This window comes from Staurois parvus, unplaced genomic scaffold, assembly GCF_062004578.1.
Source record: "Staurois parvus isolate SC_StPar_1 unplaced genomic scaffold, SC_StPar_1.0 ptg000454l, whole genome shotgun sequence".
Taxonomy (NCBI): Eukaryota; Metazoa; Chordata; class Amphibia; order Anura; family Ranidae; genus Staurois; species Staurois parvus.
Genome location: NW_028318250.1, coordinates 10,635,438 through 10,658,420, shown reverse-complemented (window position 1 = coordinate 10,658,420; position 22,983 = coordinate 10,635,438). Strand labels below are relative to the sequence as shown.

General features: G+C 38.7%; 1 protein-coding gene across 1 annotated transcript in view; it reads right to left on the bottom strand.

Annotated features, from left to right (window-relative positions):
- Window positions 1-22,983, bottom strand: part of GRIK3 (glutamate ionotropic receptor kainate type subunit 3) — a 708,422-nt gene that overhangs the window by 344,801 nt on the left and 340,638 nt on the right. The window contains exon 5 of the mRNA XM_089688809.1: window positions 9,622-9,675. Within this exon, the coding sequence (XP_089544935.1) occupies window positions 9,622-9,675 (54 nt within the window). The remainder of the gene's footprint in view (window positions 1-9,621; window positions 9,676-22,983) is intronic.

The following is a 22,983-nucleotide window of genomic DNA, read 5'->3' as shown; positions in this document are numbered from 1 at the left end:
AAACTTAGCCATTACTGAAAAGAGGTCTGGAGGATTTCCAAAAAAAGTTACTGATTACATTATACCAGATGATCTGGCAATTTTTTTCCTCCATGTTTCCTCTATACCAGCCACAATGTACAAAAGAAAAAATCGGTATTAAGTCATCTCCTAAACTCAGCCAAATCATGCATTCCTCTTACTTGGAAAAACTCCCAGTCACCATTCTTTAGGCTCTGGCTTAACAAAGTTGAAGAGCTAAATCAAATGGAAGATCTGGTGCTTTCTGCACAACATAAAAAGAAGCATACTCTAAAACCTGGACTTTGTGGAACATATTTGTCTACTCTAAAGAGGGTAAAACCTTCTTTGAAGCAAGTACCATGGACTGATGGGTGCAATGGGTCCCTTCCTCCTGTCAGGTCAATTCTCACCTGATTTCCCTCCTTTTATTTCTCTCTTCTCCATCTCCCCTTCTTCTACCCTTCTACATTCAATTTCTCCTCTCACTCTTCTTTCTTCCCATCTCCTTTTTGTATATACAATACTAGCAGACCTCTACCTGGCGTAGATAGAGATTTCATCTACCCTTACTAAAATAATTGTATTGTTCCTGATTAGGGTCTAATTTCAGTATATAGATATTTATTTTATTGCAACCTTTCATGATACAGACTCACCTTTGGATATATTAATGTGAGTTTTGCTCCGCATGGTGCATACATGTTATTGACCCTGATTCACTATACTGTTTCTCAGTCATGACTACCAGGAGTTTATGGATATATTTCCCATCTATAGCTATATCATATTCATTTTGTATGGTATGGATATTCTGGAAACTGCTTTTTTTTTTTTTTTAAGGTCACCTGGACAAACACAAAAGGTAATATAATGGAGACAGAAATTAGATTGCTTTATTATGTGAAAACATCATCCAAACGCAAGAGCATTGAATCCCCTGGTAGTATTGCAACTATTTCTAGAAATGACCATGGAATCAAATGGCAAACTAACTCAAGTAAAAAAAAATACTTAAAACGCCAAACCCAGTGGTGGGCCATCAGGGCCAACAAGGCCTTCTCTGCTGGCCAAAAACTGCCTAAACTATCAGAATCACTGACTTACATTTTAATATATTTTTTCCATGAATGTGTATTAAAGTTGTCCTAAAGGCTTGTTTTTTTTAAATACCAAACATGTCATACTTATCTTCTCTGTGTAATGGTTTTATACAGAGCAGCCCGGATCCTACTCGGGACCCCTGTTTGCACTTTCTGGCCCTTCCCCCTTGCCGAGTGCCCACAGAGCAAGCTTTGCTCTGGAGGCGCTGGTGCATGTCCACTCCTGAACTACCCTCTGTTTGTCTATGGTACACACAGAGCATGGCTCATTCCCACCTCCAGCTCCCTCCTCATTGGCTGTGATTGACAGCAGCGGGAGCCAATGGTCAATTAAAAGAGAGACCCGGGAGAGCTGCTGCTGTGTACTTCACTGGATTGAGGTCGTGCTTAGGTAAGTATTGGGGCACTAGGGGGAGATGCTCACAGGCTTTACAACCATTTTAAATTATTCCCAATAGTCTATTCTCTTCATGTCATAACTTTTATCTTAGTTGCACTGTTTCCAGTACTGTATGTTTTATGTTAGAGCTTGTTAGAGCTTTTATCCAGTCATATTTCAGCCATGGTAGCCGTCATGTGTTGCCAAGGCCAAAGAAATCTGCCTTGAAGCCTTCAGAATCAACAGTGTTGGCTCCTGAAGGCAACATTAAATGGCAATGAAACTATTGCTTTAATAAGATCAGATTTTGAGTTGGTGGCACTGGGGCCATCTAGCAGGTGTATAATAACTTATGCCAGAAGGCCTCAAGGCAGTTCTTTGACCCTGGCAACACATGATGGCTATCATGGCTGAAATATGATTGGGTAAAAGCTCTACTGGAAGCAGCAAAGCCAAGAGAAAAACTATGAAATGAAGAGAATAGGCTATTGGGCATAATTTAATACACGTTCATGGAAAGAATACATTAAAACATACTGGACAGACTCAGCTTTCAGCATTAGCCTCTATGGCAATAGAAAATAACTTACTGTTGGAACTAAAACACACAGATAACCTGTAAAACAGAGAAAATTGAGCTCTTCTTAAAGAAAGAAAGGAGGATGGATTTTGTGTACACATATTCATTAGTTTTGGTGAGAATAATGCATTTTATTTACTTGTATTATAAGTCAACCCTGGCTAATACAGGCCCTGCTTTTTCTGTGTCCCCATTTTTTCTATGTCCCCATTTTTTCTATGTAGAGTTTTTAAGGTTACATCCAAAAATTGCTGGATTCATTCAGGTAGGACATCACTGAAAGCCTAGGTGTGAAATGCACAGCCCACCACAAGTCATTATATGTTTTCTGAAAGCAGAAAACAATTACCCTTGCAGAAGTGCTCCTCCTAGAATCGCAAGGTTTAAATGTTCATTTTTTCCAGGAGGAACATAGAAAGGAGCTATACTTACCTTATTCCCCACTCTCACAGGCTTCTTTCCAGCTGCACGACTAATCCCCAAAGGTTTGCTGCCATACCACTAGTCACAGGCACTCTGACATCATCATGGACAATGCATGGCCAGTAGGACTGCATTGTAAGTGAGAGCCAGATCACAACCAAGACAGAAAAAAGCACCAACTGCCATGGAGGTAAGGGCTACATTATAATTAAATTTTCTGTTCCCCCAGACAAAACAAATACTTCAAGTACTGGGGAACCCCCCCCCCCCCCCCCGTGCAATGGCATTTTTCCCTGTAGTTCAGCTTAAAGCAGCAAATTGGAACTGAAGAGATCTAGCAAGACTGATACTATATAATGAGGGGTTACTGTTTGCTTATTTTTGGAACTTAATTGTCTCATCCATGACCAGCCTCTACATGTTTAGCTCCTTTGTTGTTTATGTGCCCCACCTATTTAGTGTTGCTTTAGTCTAGTCTATTGGCACAGTATGAATGCGATGTGCTCATTTGTATAATTTGTCATTGTGTTGTACTATTTTGCCATTATTCTATCTGAAGTCGCAGGCATGCATCATACACATTGTTTTTACTCAGTGTTGAGTAACACAATAGCACTTACAAAAATGGATTGTTCCAGCACCATGGCCACACAGAACCTAGCACAATTGCTATTTAATGTTCCCCTTTTGTGATGCCAGAACACTGTATCCAACCTTACTATTTGGCAAAACTGTGCATTTTGTAAAGCCAAATGTTAATACAAGGGACTGTGCTTTGACTCAGTAGCATTTAAATGCTTTCAGTATAGCGTAATAGGCCAATTCATTAATATCCCCAGGGCCTCGTAGTACTGAATCTTAGGCACACGCAGAACAAGCTAAGAACACAGCCCGAAGGAACTCTGCATTATAACATCACTCCTGCAATATATCTGTCACTGCTCACCAGTGGCGTTAATAGAGATTTCTTATCTACTCATTTATTACAAATCCCTTCCTTCTCCACCTCCGGGCATACCTCCACATTAAATGCATAAGCCGTAATTAATAGAAGGTTTTCCTCAAGCTTTCTGGAATAGATAATAATCAACATGAATTTGCTGGCTGTTGAGTTTATAAAGGATTCCTGAAGGATTTAAACTTAACTTTATAAAAATAAATATCAAAGCTGTATTGTGCAGAACATTGGCAGTTTTATTTTTTCTTTTTAATCTTTCTGATGATAAAATGTGTAAAGGAAAAAAGACTCTAAGGGCTATTTGTATAGCCCAAAGAAATATGATTTTCAGAATCATAAGAAACATACAGGTTTATGCATTTGTCTCACGTTACTGTGTTTAACAGCAGTTTTGGGAAATGATTCGATTTTGCCTGAGTATGAAAAAAGTTGGACTGATTGGGCTTACCCCCCAGCCAATTCAGATGTGCATGTCTATGCACAAATATTCATGGTGAGTTTGAAGAACAACAGGCCTGATCAAGCTGTGACAGCACACAAGGCATGCTAAATCGGCTTTTCAAGCAGTATTGTAATGTAATAAAATTGCTACAGAGATCACTTTTGTGTGCCTTAAGTGCTGCCACAGCTTGATGAACAGGTTTCAGTTTGACCAAGGGTTCAAGGAAGTTGATGGGTGACTGTGCTTCTGACAAGAGGTAGTGGCAAGTGAACTGGTATAGTGAACTTAAAATCAGATTGCTCTTATTTCTGTGCTAGTGAACTGAGACATAGATTTCAAATTTTTTAACATTACCTTACTTCCACCCATAGATATAAAAAGAAGAATGTCTGGATCATGACTAATTGGAATTCAGTCTAGATTACACTGATTTGCATGCTTACAAATCGAGCGTGAACCAGATGTATAAAAATTTGCTCATCTCTATTAAGGTACTTTCTCGTTTCCAGACAGGCAAATGGTGTTTCACCTCAAAGAACAGAATTAATGGGGATGCGCTTGGGAGGCTTTAGCACTGGATTTTTTTTTTTAGAGATTTAAGATGCTTACAGGTAAAAGGAAAATAATAATATTGCAATAAGGACAGTGAATATGCACTCATTCTGATGGTCTATATAACATCTATTTTATTTTAGGAGGAAGCTGAAAAAGTAACTGCAGAGAGAGTTAATTGCAGAGATACTTTGCAAGACCTGTGCTTTAATACTATATGCATCAAATAGCGCACGATTTTTAGGAAGAATTGATGTAAAATTAGAAAAAATCTTTTGTTTAACTTTTCAAAATGTTTCTCCAATTTGCACACTCCTAGATACAGTACTAACCTCAAAATATAATCAGCAAGGTCTGCTCATTGAAATTATATCACATAAGTGAGCTTTACATATGATGCAGTGGAATGATGAACCTCAAAGAAAATATGTAAGTTTTACTATCAGAAAGCTTTATTTCCCTTGGAAAGATCACAGATTAGCACAATGATACGTTTTTCATATTTGTGATTGCTAAAAATTCCAAATTACATTATGCTCACTTAAAGTGGTTCTAAAGTCTCAAGGTTTTTTTTACCTTAATGCTTTCTATACATTAAGATAAAAAACCTTCAGTGTAAAAGAATCCCTCCTGCCCCACCCCTTATACTTACCAGAGCCCATCGCTATCCATCACTGTGCATGAGAGCTGCAGCTCCCCTGGCATTTTCCCTCCTCATTGGACAGATTGATAGCAGCAGGAGCTATTGGCTCTCGCTCCTGTCAGTCAACAGTCCCACTGTCTGTGTCAATGGATGCAGCAGCAGGACTTGGGAGCGAGCCCGCATGAGTGATCCATGGGAATTGGCTTCCTAATATGGACACCAGCAAGGGGGGGGAGCCAGGAGCCCCAGCAGGGGACCAGAGAATAGGAGAATTGGGGCTGCCCTGTGCAATTCTACTGGACAGAGCAGGTAAGTATAGACATGTTTGCTATTGAAAAAATGTTTCCTTAAAAACCATTTTAAGTGAGTATTTGACAAATATCAGCCACATCATCTGACATAACAGTAAGAATAATCTGGTGAAAAAATACTTTTTTTTTTTTTAATTTATGTATATCATACAGTATGTTGTAATATATATATATATATATATATATATATATATATATTATACCTACTTCATATATTATTAAGTGTATTTTTACACTATTTTGTCTTAATGGGGAGTCTACAATTCGGCTAGAGGGGTAGTAGTAGGGGTCAGTTAGGCTCTGTTACATGCATACAAGTTGACAAGGAAAAAGCTGACAGGAGGAAAAAGCACAGTGAGAAAAGAGATGAGCTCATTGGTGTCTTGTTCCTTCATTGTCAAATTGCAGGCTTTGTGTGGGTAGGCAACCAAGATGTATTGTTAAAGTGCAATAGGGATGCAAAATCCTAAGAACATATCTCACCAAAAATGAAATTCCTATTGCAGGAGCTTCCTATAATTTGGGTTGTACTATACGTCCTTGCATATTTCTGCAATTAAATCACACCAGCAGGATTTTTGTTTGAGTGTCGTGTACATAATACCCCAAGTGGCCATATTGCAAGAAAGCAGAATTAAAATTTTTTTGCGTTTTAGAAAATTAGTAGCTGCAGATTGAAATGTAAAATTAATTTTAAATAATATTAGATTACAAGCATGCTAATGTTAAATTATATATTTTTAGAGTAGGGTTTTCCTTTAAGTACATACATGCTTATATGTATGTATGGTGCCTGTCGCAAGCTCATGAGGAGGTTAAGGATGATATTGGGTCACTAGGATCACAAAAATTAAGGTAGAAAATACATCTAAAGCCAAATAGCCAGCATATGAATTTCCTAGCTTAAAATTATTGTTAGAGTCAGGGCCAGATTTACCATTAGGCACACCAGATCTATCAGACCTGTGCCTACAAGCCTGGTTAGGATCAGTAAGGCCCCTTTCACATGGGCCAGATCTGGTTTTGCCACTGGACCCCTGCTGGGTGGAGCTGCCAGATGACAGGTCTGTGTACGCTCCACTTATGCAGAACAGACATGGACACAGCTCGTCCTGCTCTATGGCAAGCTGGCCATTTTTACCTGACTGCCCTCTGATCCGATCAGGCCAGAAGAAGGGGAACTGATCCCTGTTCCATTTGATTTGCCAAATCAAGGGTAGCCAGGTGAAAAATGGACAGGCGGACCATCTGTGTGAAGGGTCCTAAAATGAGAACTTGTTGAAAATGTTAAGCTGTTTTGCTTTGAATGCCAAAGGCTGTACCTATAAGTTTCAGTAATGTGAATTTAACTCTGGGAATACTGAAGGTACTCTTAGGGCTCGTTCACACAATGGTGCAGAGACATCAGTTTTTCTGCACATGTTCTGCAAGGGTACAGTGAAATGAATTGTTGTCTATGTGTTCTGTTCACACCACAACACTGGTATCATGTGCATATTTTTTTCTGCACAGGAATCTGCGACCTGTATAAAACTCATTGGGGAGTACATGAAAACTGATGTAAACTTACAGTATGAAATCTGTGTGTCGGTCTCCATCAGTTTTTCTGCATGTATGGTTTGAATGAGGCCTTAAGGTAATCTTATTTTAGTGGGCAAATGATACTTGATAAAATATGTGGGAACTTTATAGACAATTGATAACAAATAAAGATAGTGGATAAAACTGCTTAGCCTATCAAGTCCATGTTTTTCACTGAATATTGATGAAAAAATAATTGTTAAATGGCCCACAGAAATACAGAATACTTCCAGTAGAAAAAGACAAAGTGGTCTGTCTATCTAGTCTGCCTACGCTGTATCTAATGGCAAAATACAATTTAACATGACAAGAACTATACTAGCAGTAAAGGCGAAAAGTCTCCATGTTTAATAAAAATGCAATCATAAATGTTCAAAGCATGTCTTGCCTGGATAATGATCAGATGTGTGCATTTTATCTATAATTCTGACAGTCAGCAGAATCAGAGCCATTGATGTCTCCACAGGAGATGAATTTCAGCGTTGCATGCCAGCACAGATATTATGGACCGTTGAGCCCATATGCTAAACAGTCACAAGTCGTTATGTTCATTTATCAAATGCTCAATATCCTCTATTGCAGAATTTTTCTATTGCAAATTATTTTTTTCTGAATGTTAGCACTCTTCTACAGTTTAAAGAGACACTGTCGCCAGTCCTTTCATTTCAACATAAATTACTATAAGTAGTTACTGTATGTGAATTTAACATATTTTTTGCATGCTTTACCTGTAAAATTCTTCTTTGTGTAGACATTCAAAATCCCTTTTGGCCACTACCATCTTAGATCCAATGTCAGCAGCCCCAGCAGATTTGTAGCTATCACTCAGGTGACCCTTTCTAGTATTCCCCTTTGCTCCTCCCCTGGCTGCTACATTAAAGGCTATGTAGGGAGGGGAGAGGGAGGGGAGAGGAGTTAGACCAGCACAGACAATAATTAAACATTTGCAGAAAAAGAGATGGCTATGACATGCAAGGGGTGAGGGGTCTGTGCCGGGGGATTTACTAGTCATTGAAAATCGTTGACTTGATGTTGCAAGTAAAAAAAAAAAAATTATGAAAAACACTGCAAGTAATCATTTAAAAATACTTGATTTTGTTCTGATATTACCTGCATTTTTAAGCTAGTGACTGGATTTCTTTTAGAGTTGATCTGAACTTACCTGAGTTCAGTTTGAGGCAAGTTTGGCAAACATTAATGAAGCTCAGGCGCCAAATCTGAACCCCACTGAAGGCAAGGGAATATCAAGTAAATGCCACTGGGGGGCACAGGGAAAATGTAGCAAGCAAAATGCAATAATAACAAAAATTCTGTCTGGCAAACAGCAGTGATTTTAATAATGCTTAAAATACAAAATGCTTTTAAATAATGTGCCTGAGGGATGCCTTAACCTGCCCGTCAAGTGGTACATTTCTACAATATAGAAAACGTACTAAAGCAAAACTGGCATTTACAAAGAAAAAATCAGTTTAAATTGCGGGTAAATGACAGCTTCGGTAACTTCATTCTGTTTGTAAACAAACAGCTGGGGATTTCTTTAATTTATAACAGACCCTTATCCTATATAGGAGTCTGGTATATAAGTTAACTGAGGACCCAGGGGAAAAAAATGGCTTATCCCAAACTCATTTGCACAAAACATAAACAGTAGATAAAAACACAAAGACTTTTTGACAACCCACTGACTGTCTACACAATTCCAACACCTGCTCTCTTGGTAATTACAGCTCCAATTGATGACAGTTAAATTTAAACATAGGGATGAAGTCTCCTGGGTGACATCATTGACCAGATATGGTCTTGTCTGTATCTGTATAATGACATCACCTTGGAGAAATGAGCCCTTTGTTTATATTTAGTTGTTATCCATGGGAGCTGTCATTTAGGGACAAGTAATTATCAGTATCGGATCTTGTCATGGTTGAAAGTATTTTTTTCAGATGTTATTTATTGTGATTGATGTGGACCTGTATGACTATTTGGCATGATTGATGGTAGACTTAAAATCATGGGATTTTTTTTTATTAAAGGAATTATTTACTGTATTTTTTTCTTTAGTTTCTCTGTGAATGAATAGGGGTACTATGTACCCCATTCTCATTCACATAGACAGGCGTGTATCTGGGTATTGTTAAAGGGTGCTCAAAATTCTGATAAGTCCCCACCCTTAGCCCCCCAGATGCTAACCCCCCACCCTTTCCTGTGTTGCCAGGTTCCATGTGGATAAGGGTCTGGTACAGAATTTCAGTGAGAACCTACACCCCCCTTAAAATCTATACCAGACTTGAAGGATCTAATTATTAAGGAAACCCCATGTCTTACCTAGCAGAGCATTCCCAAATGGTATATGAATAGGGCCAGTTGATATCACTGGTTGCTAAGGGTGCCACAGGTGCTGCCATACTCCATTTTCCTAACAACCTTGATAGCAGAAGGAAAAAGCTTTGATATATAATAGTAGGCAAAAGACCCATTACTATATGTAAATAAACAGGGGAGCAAGCAAAGTTCAGTCCAAACCTGTGCTCATCCTTAGTCTCATTAATGCTGAAGCAGTCACAACTCTAAACCCCTGCTCCCCAAAACAGTCAGGCTGTTGAGAGAAGTGAGTTTTAATAATGGTACATTTAAAAATGAACACATACTTACCAGTGTTGTAAAGATGTAGTGATAGTATTCTGTCATCATGCCCATTGCCATGGCCTGCAAAAAGGAGTAAAGAGATAAGACAGAGTAATTAAAAAGGGGGATGATTTCAATGACACATATCTTTATAAAACATTAAAACCCAATTGAACATTTTACATGTATTAGTGTAAAGCAGTTAGGCTGCATATAACATACCTATTTTTTCAGGTACTATGTGCTGCAATAAGAGTTAAAATACCTTGTGTTGGCAGCATTTCGGAAAATCAGACTCTCTCAGTGCTGTCCCAAAGCTCTGCTCCAGTTGACAGTGCTCACACTAAATGGGCACTTGCATTTGACATTATACTAGGATGCTTCTGAGATCATTGAGCATTCATTGATTGCTGCTTTTGACCTGCAGTTAACCTCCTTCTGATGTGTATATGACCTTCTTCTGCTGCATTAACCTGCTTCAAGCTACTTTTGCTTTCTCATCTGCTTGTATGGGAAGAAAATCAGTTCTGATGCAAGCAAAGCCTACAGATACCGTATATCTCTGATGTGCCAAAAATCATCTTTCACTGTGCTAATAACAGTCCTGTAAATCTGTACTTTAACACTAGCTATGAACTGTTTTGCTGGAGTTGCAATAATGTAGTCTTAATTTTCTTATCTCTGAAAGTTTTGAGGAACAAAATTGTTGCTTCACAATATTTATTTTGCATTTCAGTGGCCATCAACATCTATTAGAAATAATCAGTCTTAGTAAATTCCTAAACAGAAGCCTGACAATTTGTGATCCTTTCTTTTTATACATGCAAAAATTTTGAAATCCACCAAAACCATTTAGCCCTTTTTTTCAAAATACATCTACAATGACATAATTTTAGTCTATAAATAAAATGTCTTCTCATTGTTGATATGTCAGTATTGGTCAGATGACAATTGTTACAGCACATAGGGATTGATTTACTAAAACTGGGGAGTGCAAATTCTGGTGCAGCTGTCCATGGTAGCCAATCACTTTCTAACTTCAGCTTGTTCAGTTAAGCTTTGACTATAACACCTGGAACCTGATTGGTTTCTTTGCAGAGCTGCACCAGATTTTGCTCTCTCCAGTTTTAGTAAATCATCCCCAATATTTATATCCATCTGAAAGTCCACCAGGGATATTTCTTTGGTGTACTGGTTGGTCAGTAATTTTTCTTTGGTTTGGGATAAAAGGGATATCTCCCTGGTGTACTGGATGGCCAGTAATGTTTTCTTTGGTTTTGGGTCACAGTTGTTAAAGCAAAACATGACAAACACCTGCATACACAGTGGAAACACAGAACAGTCACAATATATGGATGCAGACTGCAATTAAAGATAGTTTGTAGATAACTTTACTATTAGTGTTTAAAATATATTTATGATTTTTTACTTAAATTGTAACCGAGCTAATGGACTTTTTGAAAATACCTTGAGCTCTGCTTTAGGCATGCTCTTACTAAACAGCAAATACCCCAATATACACCTTTACACGTCACAAAATTACAGTTTAGCCAATTTACTAAGCTTTTGTTCTTAGCAAACAATTGTAAAAGGAGGCTTCTTTTAAATATACTGGTTTTGGAATGGAACAGTCCAGGAAATTCTTATAGAAACCTTACAGTTATCTTTGGCTCCTACACATCTTATCCATCCACCATTTTCTCAAGTCATCTCTGTGTTTATCCTTCTCACCATCTTGATTTTTGTCCTTCATTCTCTCCATCCATTTTAACATGTGTCTATACATCCTGTCCTTTCCATCCACCCCAACATATGTATGGCCACATCTTGTAACCACCCATTTCCAAGTAAGTCATATAATATAGAAGGTAAATCATTCTTTTGATTAGCACTTACTCAACCAATGATGGACACTGAAATAGTGCTGGTCACTTTACTATAGACCTCCGGAGGAAAAACTACTCTGCATACGGCAAGAATATGCACAGCATTTTACAGAACTATTGGACTGCACAACACAATCTCCAGAACTGTAAGACTAAAGTGTTTCCAAATGCATTTTTATTTTGTTTTTTTTTTGAAGTGTAGAAAGATTTGTATTGCTGTTTGTGTCCCTGCTGGGGAGACCTACACTCATTATTTGTTCTGGTGACCATTGTTGGTAGGTGAGATACTGAGGTAAAATCTAACATTCTGACTTTTTACTGGAACAGGAAAAGTGGTGAAATCTTCGAATGGGTACTCTTGTTCCAGTGGCAAATGTCTAGAAAAGATTTCTCTCACTTTGAAAATATCTGCTTCTCTTTCCTGAGTGTCTCAATACAGAGAGTGAAGAACAACCTCCCCAATGGGAAACAGACAGCAAAAAAGAAACTTGACAATGATTTTAGTCATTCCCTATTTCTACAAAAATTAAGAAGTCCCTAGAAATGAAGGTCAGCTCTCTGATAAATGATGTCCTTTCTCACTGTCTAAAAAATACACGCTGTAGTTCTTTCCACCGGATGGATATATTTGCCACAGTACTCTCATTCTTTAACTCCCTTCATTCTTTGGGGATTTGAATGCCACTCTCTTCCCATGTTCTAATTCTCCCACCCTTGCCACTTCAATACCATTTTCAAGAAGACAATACACTTCTGCCAGGCTGTTCCATAGTGTGCTCTCTAGTGCTGCTCTACACAATCTTTGCCCCTTTCTACGAATCCCATGAACTCCTTTGTCAGAACCAATTCAGTCCATCTGGGGTGCAGAAGAGTGCCTGTATAAAGGAAGACCCTCCCCATACCTCATCTGGACCACTATGCTACATAAAGAGGACAACACTTCACAAAAGTCATGTCATTATAAGTTTAGAGTTTATCAGTTGCTGAGGCTGCAGCAGAAAGTTGAATATTTATGAATATCAAACTAAAATGTAAATCTATTTAAGTAATTTAATTACACTATTTTGAAGCAGGATATATATCTTATGTTTGAAGGATGAAGAGGTTGAGACATAGGGTAAATTTAATAATACAGAGAAAATTATCTTTAGACTCTGTGGGATGCATATTTTTAAATAAAGAGAAAAAGTCACGTAAGCAAAGTCAGTTCTAAAGAAAAAAAATTGTGTGCTCTTCACCTACAGTGATCACTGCATGATGTTTTACCGTCAAACAGGCTCTCATTCCAAGTCAGCAAGTCCCAGACAACAGCTGCTGGCTTATTTGCTTTTGGTATATTTTCACAATAAGAGTGGCTAACTGCTTAAGAATACCAACTAAATGTTTAATGTTAAAAGTCCTGAATGCTCTATCATTGTTACGCTTTCAAAAAAATGCACCAAAAAAGCAGGACATAAAAGAAGTCTATGGTAAAGCATGGGTAACCCACAGGAAAATTGGGGGTATACTGCTTTTCACCCAAACTGTGGCCAAACTGTAGCGGGGCATTGTGAAAGCACCCCTAGAGTGTACTTATCTTCCTGCATCTATTCAACTTTGTTTTCCTTTTGTTACAATTAAAAGTTTAGGTATATATGTAAGCATTTTCATGGATATAATAGTGAAATAGACTACAAAAATTCATGGAATGGACAAAAAAGCCCAAACCTTTTTCTTTTCTTTTTTATTTTTTTTTATTGACAGAGTATATAAAGGTTAGCAACCCGTCAAGAGATTTCTTCTCACTTATTATGGTGTCTTCAGGAGAAGTGAAGTAAAAGCTCCTCAATAGGACACAGAGGGCGCAAACCTGACGGATTTTAATCCTTCCCTACACTATCCAAAAAAAAAGAGCTTTGGGATTGAATTTATAATTTAAGAAAAACTCCTAATGATTTGCTGCACAGTGAGATATACAGTATCCATGCATCCATCCATACATACATATACATAAGTATGTATGGAGCAGTATGTATGTATGTATGCACCAACCCTTAAACCTGGATACATTACTAAAAAACCTACCTAATAAAACCACATTTTGTTTCCTCATTTACCCTAGGTTCACATTTACGTGGATTTCAGTGCATTTTCTAGTTTGCACTAGTCTTTTTAACTTGATTTGCTATGGATCTAGTTCACATCTGTACGTTTTGAGCAGGTGTGTTTTTTGGAAAGGGTCAGAGACTTTTTTCCCACAGCAGATTGCATTTTGCGTGTAATAGAGTTCAATGGACCTGCGTAGAAATGCAAGTGTTGTGTTTTCGATGCGTTTTGTGTTTTTTTTGCTAATAGAAAAGTATGACAGTTCTGTTCATGTAGTGCAACTTTGATACAACTTTGCACTCTCTGGCACTTAAGTAGCATCACAGTAGTGCAGAAACCTTTATGTGACCACAGTCACATGTTGAGGTTAGTGTTAAGGGCTAGGATTAGGGTTTAGGGCTAGAGTTAGGGTTAAGAGCTAGGGTTAGGGTTAAGAACTAGGGCTAGTTGAAATGGCTAGGCTTAGGGATAAGGGTTAAGGTTAATAGCTAGGGTTAGGGTTAAGCCTAGGATTTCATAACATGTCCTAGCATTTAACCCTAACCATAGCCCTTAACCCTATTCCTATCTTTTAACCCTGACCCTATCCCTTAACCCTATCCCTAGCTTCTAACCCTAACCCTAGCCATTAACCCTAACCCTAGTCCTTAACCCTAACCCTAAACTTAGCTTTGAAACCTAACCCTAGCATTTAACTCTAAATCTAGCTCTTAACCCTAACCCCTAACCCTAGCCCTTAACCCTAACATGTGACTTTGGTCACATAAAGCTTCCTGCCCAACTTTGATGCAACTTTGGTGCTACTTGAGTTCCAAAGAGTGTAAAGTCACATCATAGTCGCACTACATGTACTGAACTGTCATACTTTTCTATTAGCAAAACTTGGCAAAAAAACATGTTCAAACACACAAAATGCACTGCAAAATGTGCCTGAAAAAAGCATTAACCACAACCTACATAGATGTGAACCTAGCCTTAAGGAGAATGTATTAAAGTGTGTGTATATATATATATATATATATATATATATATATATAGCATGTTGCTCATTTTTTTAGACTGATGATCAATTTTTTTTATATAAAGTATTTATATATATAAAGTATTTATTTTATAAATGATCTTATAATTCAGGGCAAACCACTGACACAAGGTATTATGGCTTTTCTAAGGAAAGACCACCACAGAAGTTGTTAACTTCTAGGCTTTATGCGCACAGTCTTAAGAGGGTCACACAGTAGTTGGACGTAATTCTCCTTCCTGCAGTCACAGTTGTAGCGTACAGTCTACTGCCCTCAGTCTGTCAAAATTAATGACAGGCTGAAATATGCAATAGCTATATGCAGATGTATGCACATTTAAGCAAAGACTTTGCATTTGGAGCAACTCATATGTCCCTGTACACAAGTTACCCTTGAATGTGCATATATCAGTGTACAGCTGCTGCACATTTCAGCCTGTCACTGATTTTGACAAGCAGCTGGCATTGGGCTGTGCGCTTCACCTGTGGCTTCTGAGCAATAGATTGCATCTGAATATATGATGTACAGCTTTCTTGCAGTCATGTGCATGAAGCCGTGAGCTGGCCATAGTTAAATTGAAATTTGGCCAATGCAGCAGGAACTGGACAAATTTCAACATATGTGTGGCTGTCCCTGTTCAACAGAATGGACATGTTGGAAAACTTTTTTTTTTTGCTCAGTGGCTGCAAGCCACATCTGCTGATCACTGCATTTTCTCAGCACCAGGTCCCAATGTAAGAATACAGTGTCATGGTCATGGCAGGGGTAAGATTTCTTCCATCTACCTTGCTTGTGTGCATGGATGAATATGTTCATTTTTATTATGGCTAAGGTTTAACTCACACTATAAGGAGATCTGCCACAGCCGCTGTGACAGCTCTCCGTTGCTAGGAGGCAGTATGGTGTGCATCACACAACTCCCTTTTTTGTGTACAAGCTTTATTTGAAGCATACAAAACATGTACAATACGTACACTTCATTCACACTAGTGTACAGCAGTGCAATGTGCTGCGTTGATGTGCATTGCAATGAGATTTGGCACGGCGTGCAGTAAAACGTCTGTCATCGCATATAGTGTGAATTCACCTTTAATGAATCAATTTAAGCATCTATAGCCAGCTTTAGACTCTCTATCGCTGCTTGAAATCATTCAGATGCATAAGTTAATTAGAGCCACTGAGACCTGAAAGCATATTTTTTTTAACAAGACAAGAATAGACAAGTAAATGAGAAAAATTAGAAAAATCCAACTGGACAATCAAAATGTTGCTATGTGGAGCTAAACATAATCTAAGGAGAATCATACCATGTAGAACTAAATCATGTAGTACGTAACACAATGTCTAGTGCTATAAACAGCTGTGAGGTTCATTAATATAGTTCAATTAAACTTAAAAAAAGAAATATCGAGCGGCCAGCTCCGGGACGGACGTGATGTGACAGGAGCTCCGTCCACCCACTAGCTATCGGACCAGCTCACCCCGACCCCAAAGCAAACAAACCGGCCAGACTGCCTTATAAGGGTGTGTGCACCCTCCCTGTGAAATGCCACGCTGCAGAAAAGCCCCGGGACAGCCAGGGAAGCTTACCAATTTCTTCCCTGTCACAGCATCCAGCCAAGATGGCGCCGGCGGCTCTTTAAATGGCCAGAGTCCTTATGAGGGGAACCACAAATCCCAGCATCTGGATCCCAGGCTCAGGAATCCTCTCTACTCAGGAGACCTGGGTGAGTCCTCTCCCCCCTTATCACCTACCACCAGCAGCCCAGCCAAATCCAGGCCCAGACTAGACATGGACCCCCTATCTGACACTCAGCCTCTCCCCACACAGATGTTACCTCACACCACTACGCCATCTTTGATAGATTCCTTCCCTGCTACTGACCAACCTATCACCGAAATAAGCATGAAAAATATGCTTTTATCTCTACGTCAAACAATACACAGCGATCTGACAGCATCAATATCCCAGATCTCAAATGTGATACAGCAGCAAGACCACCGACTGCGCCACATTGAAAGTAAAATTGGAGAAATGGTTACAGCGCACAATGACCTGATTGACGCAAACGCAGACCATGATGCTGATATTAAAAAAATAAACCTTAAATTAGCGAATTTAGAAGACCGATCCAGACGCAATAATATTAAATTCAGAGGTATACCTGAAAATGTTACCAACGACGCATTGCTCCCCTATATTCACCAATATATGAAACACCTCATTCCGTCACTCTCCGACATAGAGCTAGCCATTGATCGAGCACACAGAATACCCAAACCATCGTTCCTCCCAGCTTCAATCCCCAGAGATGTTCTGGTACGCATCCAATTTTACCACATAAAGGAAAAATTAATGTCAGCAGCCAGAAACCCACCACCACTCCCGCCATCACACGCAAATGTCAAATTATTTGCGGATTTGTCCAAAGCCACACTACTCAACCACAAAAAGCTGATTACCATCACCAAAGCATTGCAGAACCATGCAATAGGCTACCAATGGGGCTTCCCCACAAAACGTACCATTAAATACCACGGTACCATCAAAAACCTAGAAGCAGGCATCGACCTCCTAAAGACCTGGAACATAATACCTGTAGAACCACACCAATCCACCTCAGCCAATACACAGCAAATGGATGCTGAATGGTCCTGACTTACAACACCCTCAATCCTCCTACATCATATTGCTTTGGGCATTATATTTACATTACTATATGCTAGCAATCAGCCCATTACCAAATATTTCTACATTGCAAGATACTTTTTGGTATGATCTCATTCACAATCAATAGCTGTTCATACCCCCCTGTTATGAAGTAGCAAGTTCCGCTACTCATATTACTTGCATTGTTAACAAGTTTTTTTTACCCTCTCTTACCTTCAACCTTTCCTGAACTACCAGTTGATCGATCAACTTCTCCGTTCAACTGAAACTCTCACTACAACAAGGAAAACGTCACCTATTCCAACGACCGAACCAAAACCACACTACCCCATATATGGAAAGACATCATCAACGACCACGACCTATCAACCTTCTTCAACTATTAAAGAAACAACGCTCCTACTCAGTTAACCCAACTAATAACCTACAAAATGATTAATATATCCTCGCTTAATGTGCGTGCCCTCAACTCCCCCTTCAAAAGATCACTACTCCAAAAAGAAACCCGCTCACTCCATGCCGACTTACTCTTCCTAAAGGAAACCCACTTCGCATCTACTAAGACCCCCAAGTTTCATCTCCACCGATACCCCCACGTATACCTGGCAACGAACCCCAAGAAGAAAAATGGAGTCATCACAGCCATAAAAGACTCTATTTAATTCCACCACATCTCAGAAACAGCAGACCCTCTAGGGCGCTACCATATTTTGATCTGCAAAATCAATGATATTCCGTACACTCTGGTGAACGTCTATGGTCCTAACAACAACCAGATGCAATTCTACAACAAACTTCACTACACCATATCTTCTCAAAAACAAGGCAGACTTCTCATCGGCGGAGACTTCAGCGTCATCGGCAACCCACTTCTGGACTCTTCCTCCAACAAATGATCCCCCAAACATAACTTCAACCGTTTCTTACACGACCATAATCTCTATGACATCTGGCGATGCCAACATAGCACAGAAAAAGACTATACTTACTACTCCCCATCCCACTTATCCTAATCCAGAATTGACTTCTTCATCACAGACAAATGGACTCTACAACATATAACGTGTGTTTGAATATAATTGGCACCATAACCTGGTCTGGCCACGCTCCAATCAACATAACCCTGGACAACAATCAATATTCCTCAATCCCTCGCATACGGAGACTGAAATCATCGATATTGAAGAACCCAGATGACAAAAAGCAATTGCTAGAAGCACACAACATGTTTTTCGAATTTAATGCCACACATGATATCTCTATAACCACATTGTGGCCTGCTTACAAAGCATACATGAGAGGTATCTTCATACAATTAAATTCACGTATCACCAAACAGAGAACCCAACAAATTGACCAACTCCTGACTTCCATAAAACTAAAAGAAGAAATGAACAAAAAAAATCCAAATCCCTCCATTTCTACATCCATTGCATCAGATAGAAAAAAAACGCAGAGCCCTCCTACTCTATAAATATGACCTTAACCTACAAAAAAACTAAAACACAATTCTATTCCCTAGGTAATAAAGCAAACTCCTTTTTAACAAAATTAATCAAACAAAGATGCCTAAAATCCAAAATCTCCTCAATTCAACACCCAACTACTCATACCTCTCTCACAAATCCGCAAGATATACAGTAGCTAATGCTTTCGCAGCCTACTATCAAAACTATACAACCTCAAAACAGACCCAAACACAACACAACCAACAGCCACATCCATACAAAAATTCCTAAGCTCTGCGAAACTACCCCAACTAACTCCAACACAATTCACATCTATATCCAACCCAATATCTCCTATGGAGATAGAAAAAGTCATCAAGATCTTACCTCATAACATATCACCAGGAAACAATGGATTTACCAACGAATTTTACAAAATATTTGCCCCTGACCTTTCACCACATCTGTCCAAACTCTTCAACCATGCCGCCTCTACGGGAGAATTCCCCAAAGAAATGTTACAATCCATAATCTCTACAATTCCTAAACCTGGTAAAGACCCCCAAATTGTCCAAAACTATAGACCTATTTCACTACTTAACACAGATATAAAAATCTATTCCAAGATAATAGCCCAAAGACTCCTAAACTATCTCCCTACTGTAATACATCCTGACCAAGTAGGATTTATCTCTGGTCGCTAAGCCCCAGACGCAACTAGAAGACTCATATCCCTTATCCACAACTTAGAAACCACCAAACAGCCCTCCTTATTACTATCCCTGGACGCAGAAAAAGCATTCAACCTCATACACTGGCATTTCATGCAACTAACACTACAAAAATTCTGTATCACAGGCTGGATGCTATCAGCAATTCTTTCCCTATACTCCAACCCATCAGCCAGAGTATTAACGGACGGCACACTCTCAGACCCATTTAACATCTCAAATGGCACTAGACAAGGATGCCCCCTATCTCCCATAATATTTACCCTTCTCATTGAGCCCTTAGCCTCAATACTCAGAGACGACTCTACATTTACAGGAATCACACACATGAAAACAGAACATAAAATCAGCTTATTCGCAGATGATATTATACTAATGATTACTAACCCACATAAATCTCTACAGACAATCCGCTCACACCTTCAATATTATTCGGAAGTTTCCTATTATAAACTCAATGAAACCAAATCCTCTATTCTAAACCTCTATACACCTATCCAGACCCGAACAATACTCAAACAATTCCCCTTTTCTTGGTAACAACACAACATTCCTTATCTAGGGATCAAGCTCACTGCTACAACAGATCAGCTATATTCCTCGAATCACAAACTTTAATTGAAACCATACCATGAGAATGTACCAACCTCTGCACAGCAACACTATCTAAACTAGGACGAGTAGCAACTCTAAAAATGTACATACTACCCAAAATTCGATACATATTCTGCACACTCCCCATCCCCAATACTTTCTTCTCTAAATTACAAGCAATCTTTTCCAAATTCCTCTGGAATTCTAAAAAACCCAGATGCACCACAAATCTCTTAATACGTCCAACATCCAGAGGAGGAGCAGGTCTCCCACACCTAAAATCATACTATAACGCCACTCTTCTTGACCAAATTTATTTTTGGTGGCATCCAACTGAAGAAAAATCTTGGTCCATCATGGAAACACTTCCACTGTACCCACTAGTTCCACGTAACATACTTCTCTTACCACAAATGCCCCAAACCAAACTCTTACTTAAACACCCATGTATTAAGGTTTCCCTTCAAGCCTGGTATGATCTCTATTTGTCTAATTCTGCAGATACCAAACAGATACCTACCCCACTCAATACATTACACTTCACTACACCCTCCTTAAACCTGCTACAGTGGGCAAGCATGGGTTATCTAATATACAAGACCTCTTTACCGTCTTTACCGACTCTGCAAAAGAAATTTAACTTACCCACCACTGAATATTTCACCTACCTGAGAATAGCTCACTCCCTACAAACAGCAAATATCCCGCTTCTCTCAAACATTCCTACCACCGCATACCATCTTTTCAACAAAACAAAATACCCAAGAAAAGGTATCTCAACTTTCTACACGCACAATAAATACACAATTCACCCTACAAACTACTTCTCTAATCAATTGGGAGAAACTTCTCTCACAATCAACAACACCACTACATGGGAAAAAACCTTTAAAATAACCTATAAAGCTTCTAAATGCAGTTCCCATTGGGAATCATATATGAAAATTTTACACCAATGGTACTTAACACCCGTCAAACTATCGCTATACATTCTTGCTGAAGACAATGCGGTGAAATAGGCTCTACACTCTATATATTATGGACATGTAAATCACTCAGATCTTTCTGGAATAACGTCTTCCATCTGCTCTCAACACTAACAGTAACCTCAGTAACCCCAAACCCTGCTCTAGCCCTCCTTCACATTGGAATTGACAATTTTCCGAAAGAATCTCGAACCATCATTATCCACACATTAGCGGCAGCCAAGCTTAATATTACCAAATTGTGGAATACTTCTAAAACCCCCTCCCTTAACTCACTGATAACAGACCTTAACTTTCAATGTGACATGGAAAGAAGATCAGCCCTGAATAACTCTACCTATCACTCATTTAAATTTCAATGGTCTCTTTGGCTACAAAATCCAAATTGTTCCATAAAATCCTGATAATCTAATTGTTAACGACCAAGACTCCCACCCCTAGACTGGTGCAATCCCCCCTCCCCTTCCCCCCCACCATTTATCACATTCCTATGCCTTACCCCTTCAATATAACCTACCCACCTCATCACGGTTCAGACCAAAGAAAACATACCTCTCATGTCTATGCGACATACTTATATATTACCCCCAGCCAACTGATGGGGAGCTTATAACACACTAATCTATACCGTTATATCTGCATGAACCGTATTGAAATACAATGTTTTGACAAAATCTTTTCAATAAAAACTATTGAACATAAAAAAAAGAAATATCTAGTATCAAGTAAAGCCTTTTAGGAACCCCAAGTGGACAAGCTATTTTGGAAGCAAAGATAAATTGAATTTAGCAATGCACAAGCTATCCAAATCTCAATCAGTTTTTATTATGTTTTTTTTTTACAATTTATAGATGCAAACTATGAAAAAGTACATAAACAACTAAATGCATTGCTTGTTATGGCATCAAGATGTCCCTGATAATACTTTGTACTTTTAAAGCAACTTTAAAGCGGTATTGAAACCAGAACCCAAAATGAAACATATTGCAGCTTACCAATTTAGTTTTATTTTTATTTTTAGAATTGTTTCCCTTGTTTTCACTAGGTGATCTGGCCAGTAACACACCTCCTGTATTCTACAGACACCAATTTAGGTGAAGGAGTACAAAAGGCACCTTTGGAGAGCAGCATTATCAGTGTTGGGGGGAGGGGAGTGTTAGATGGACTACTAATATAGATACAATAACAAATTGACACCAAGCTCCAGATAACACTGAAGTTTGGTTTCAATTTGTTAGTGTATCTATGTCTGCTAGTCCATCTAACATGCATTTTGGAAAACAAAGGTACACAAATATTTAAAATCTGACCACTGTAACCACCCCGTTAATGGTAATTGGTTTGCCTAATTTTTGTAACTGATACATTGTGCTCGAGAGCTTGTTCTTTTGAAAAATTACAGACTTACTGGCTAGATCACTGGGTGAAAACAGAAGAAAGAAAGACTAAAAAACAGAAAATGAATTCAGCTATTACATCTAGGAAATGATAAGCTGCAATATAATAAATGTTTGATTCTGGGTTTAGTACCACATTAAATCCTAACATGTCATGTATTGCCATTTAAATTGCTAAAGCACTATTGTGTTATAGATAATTGCTACATTTCCCCCTTAATTCTTGTTATTGCTTCTTTTTTTTAAATTATTTTTTGCATCTCATTATGCTGATCTTTTCCAGTTTTTTCAGCCAGTTATTATTATATTATTATTATACAGGATTTATATAGCGCCAACGGTTTGCTCAGCGCTTTACAATGTAAATGTCTACATGCACTTTCCCCAGTGTTCTCTCCATAGGAATAAATAGGATTTTACCATTCATGCACAGAAAAAGTGAAGACCTGGTTGAGAGAGTTTGCACTTGAGGCTGTGAATCTGGCAGGTGCCTGGACTGGTGATTATAGGACTTCGGGGGCATGCAGGGATAATGGGAGGGGGGTTATCGAAAGGATAACTATGCAAAA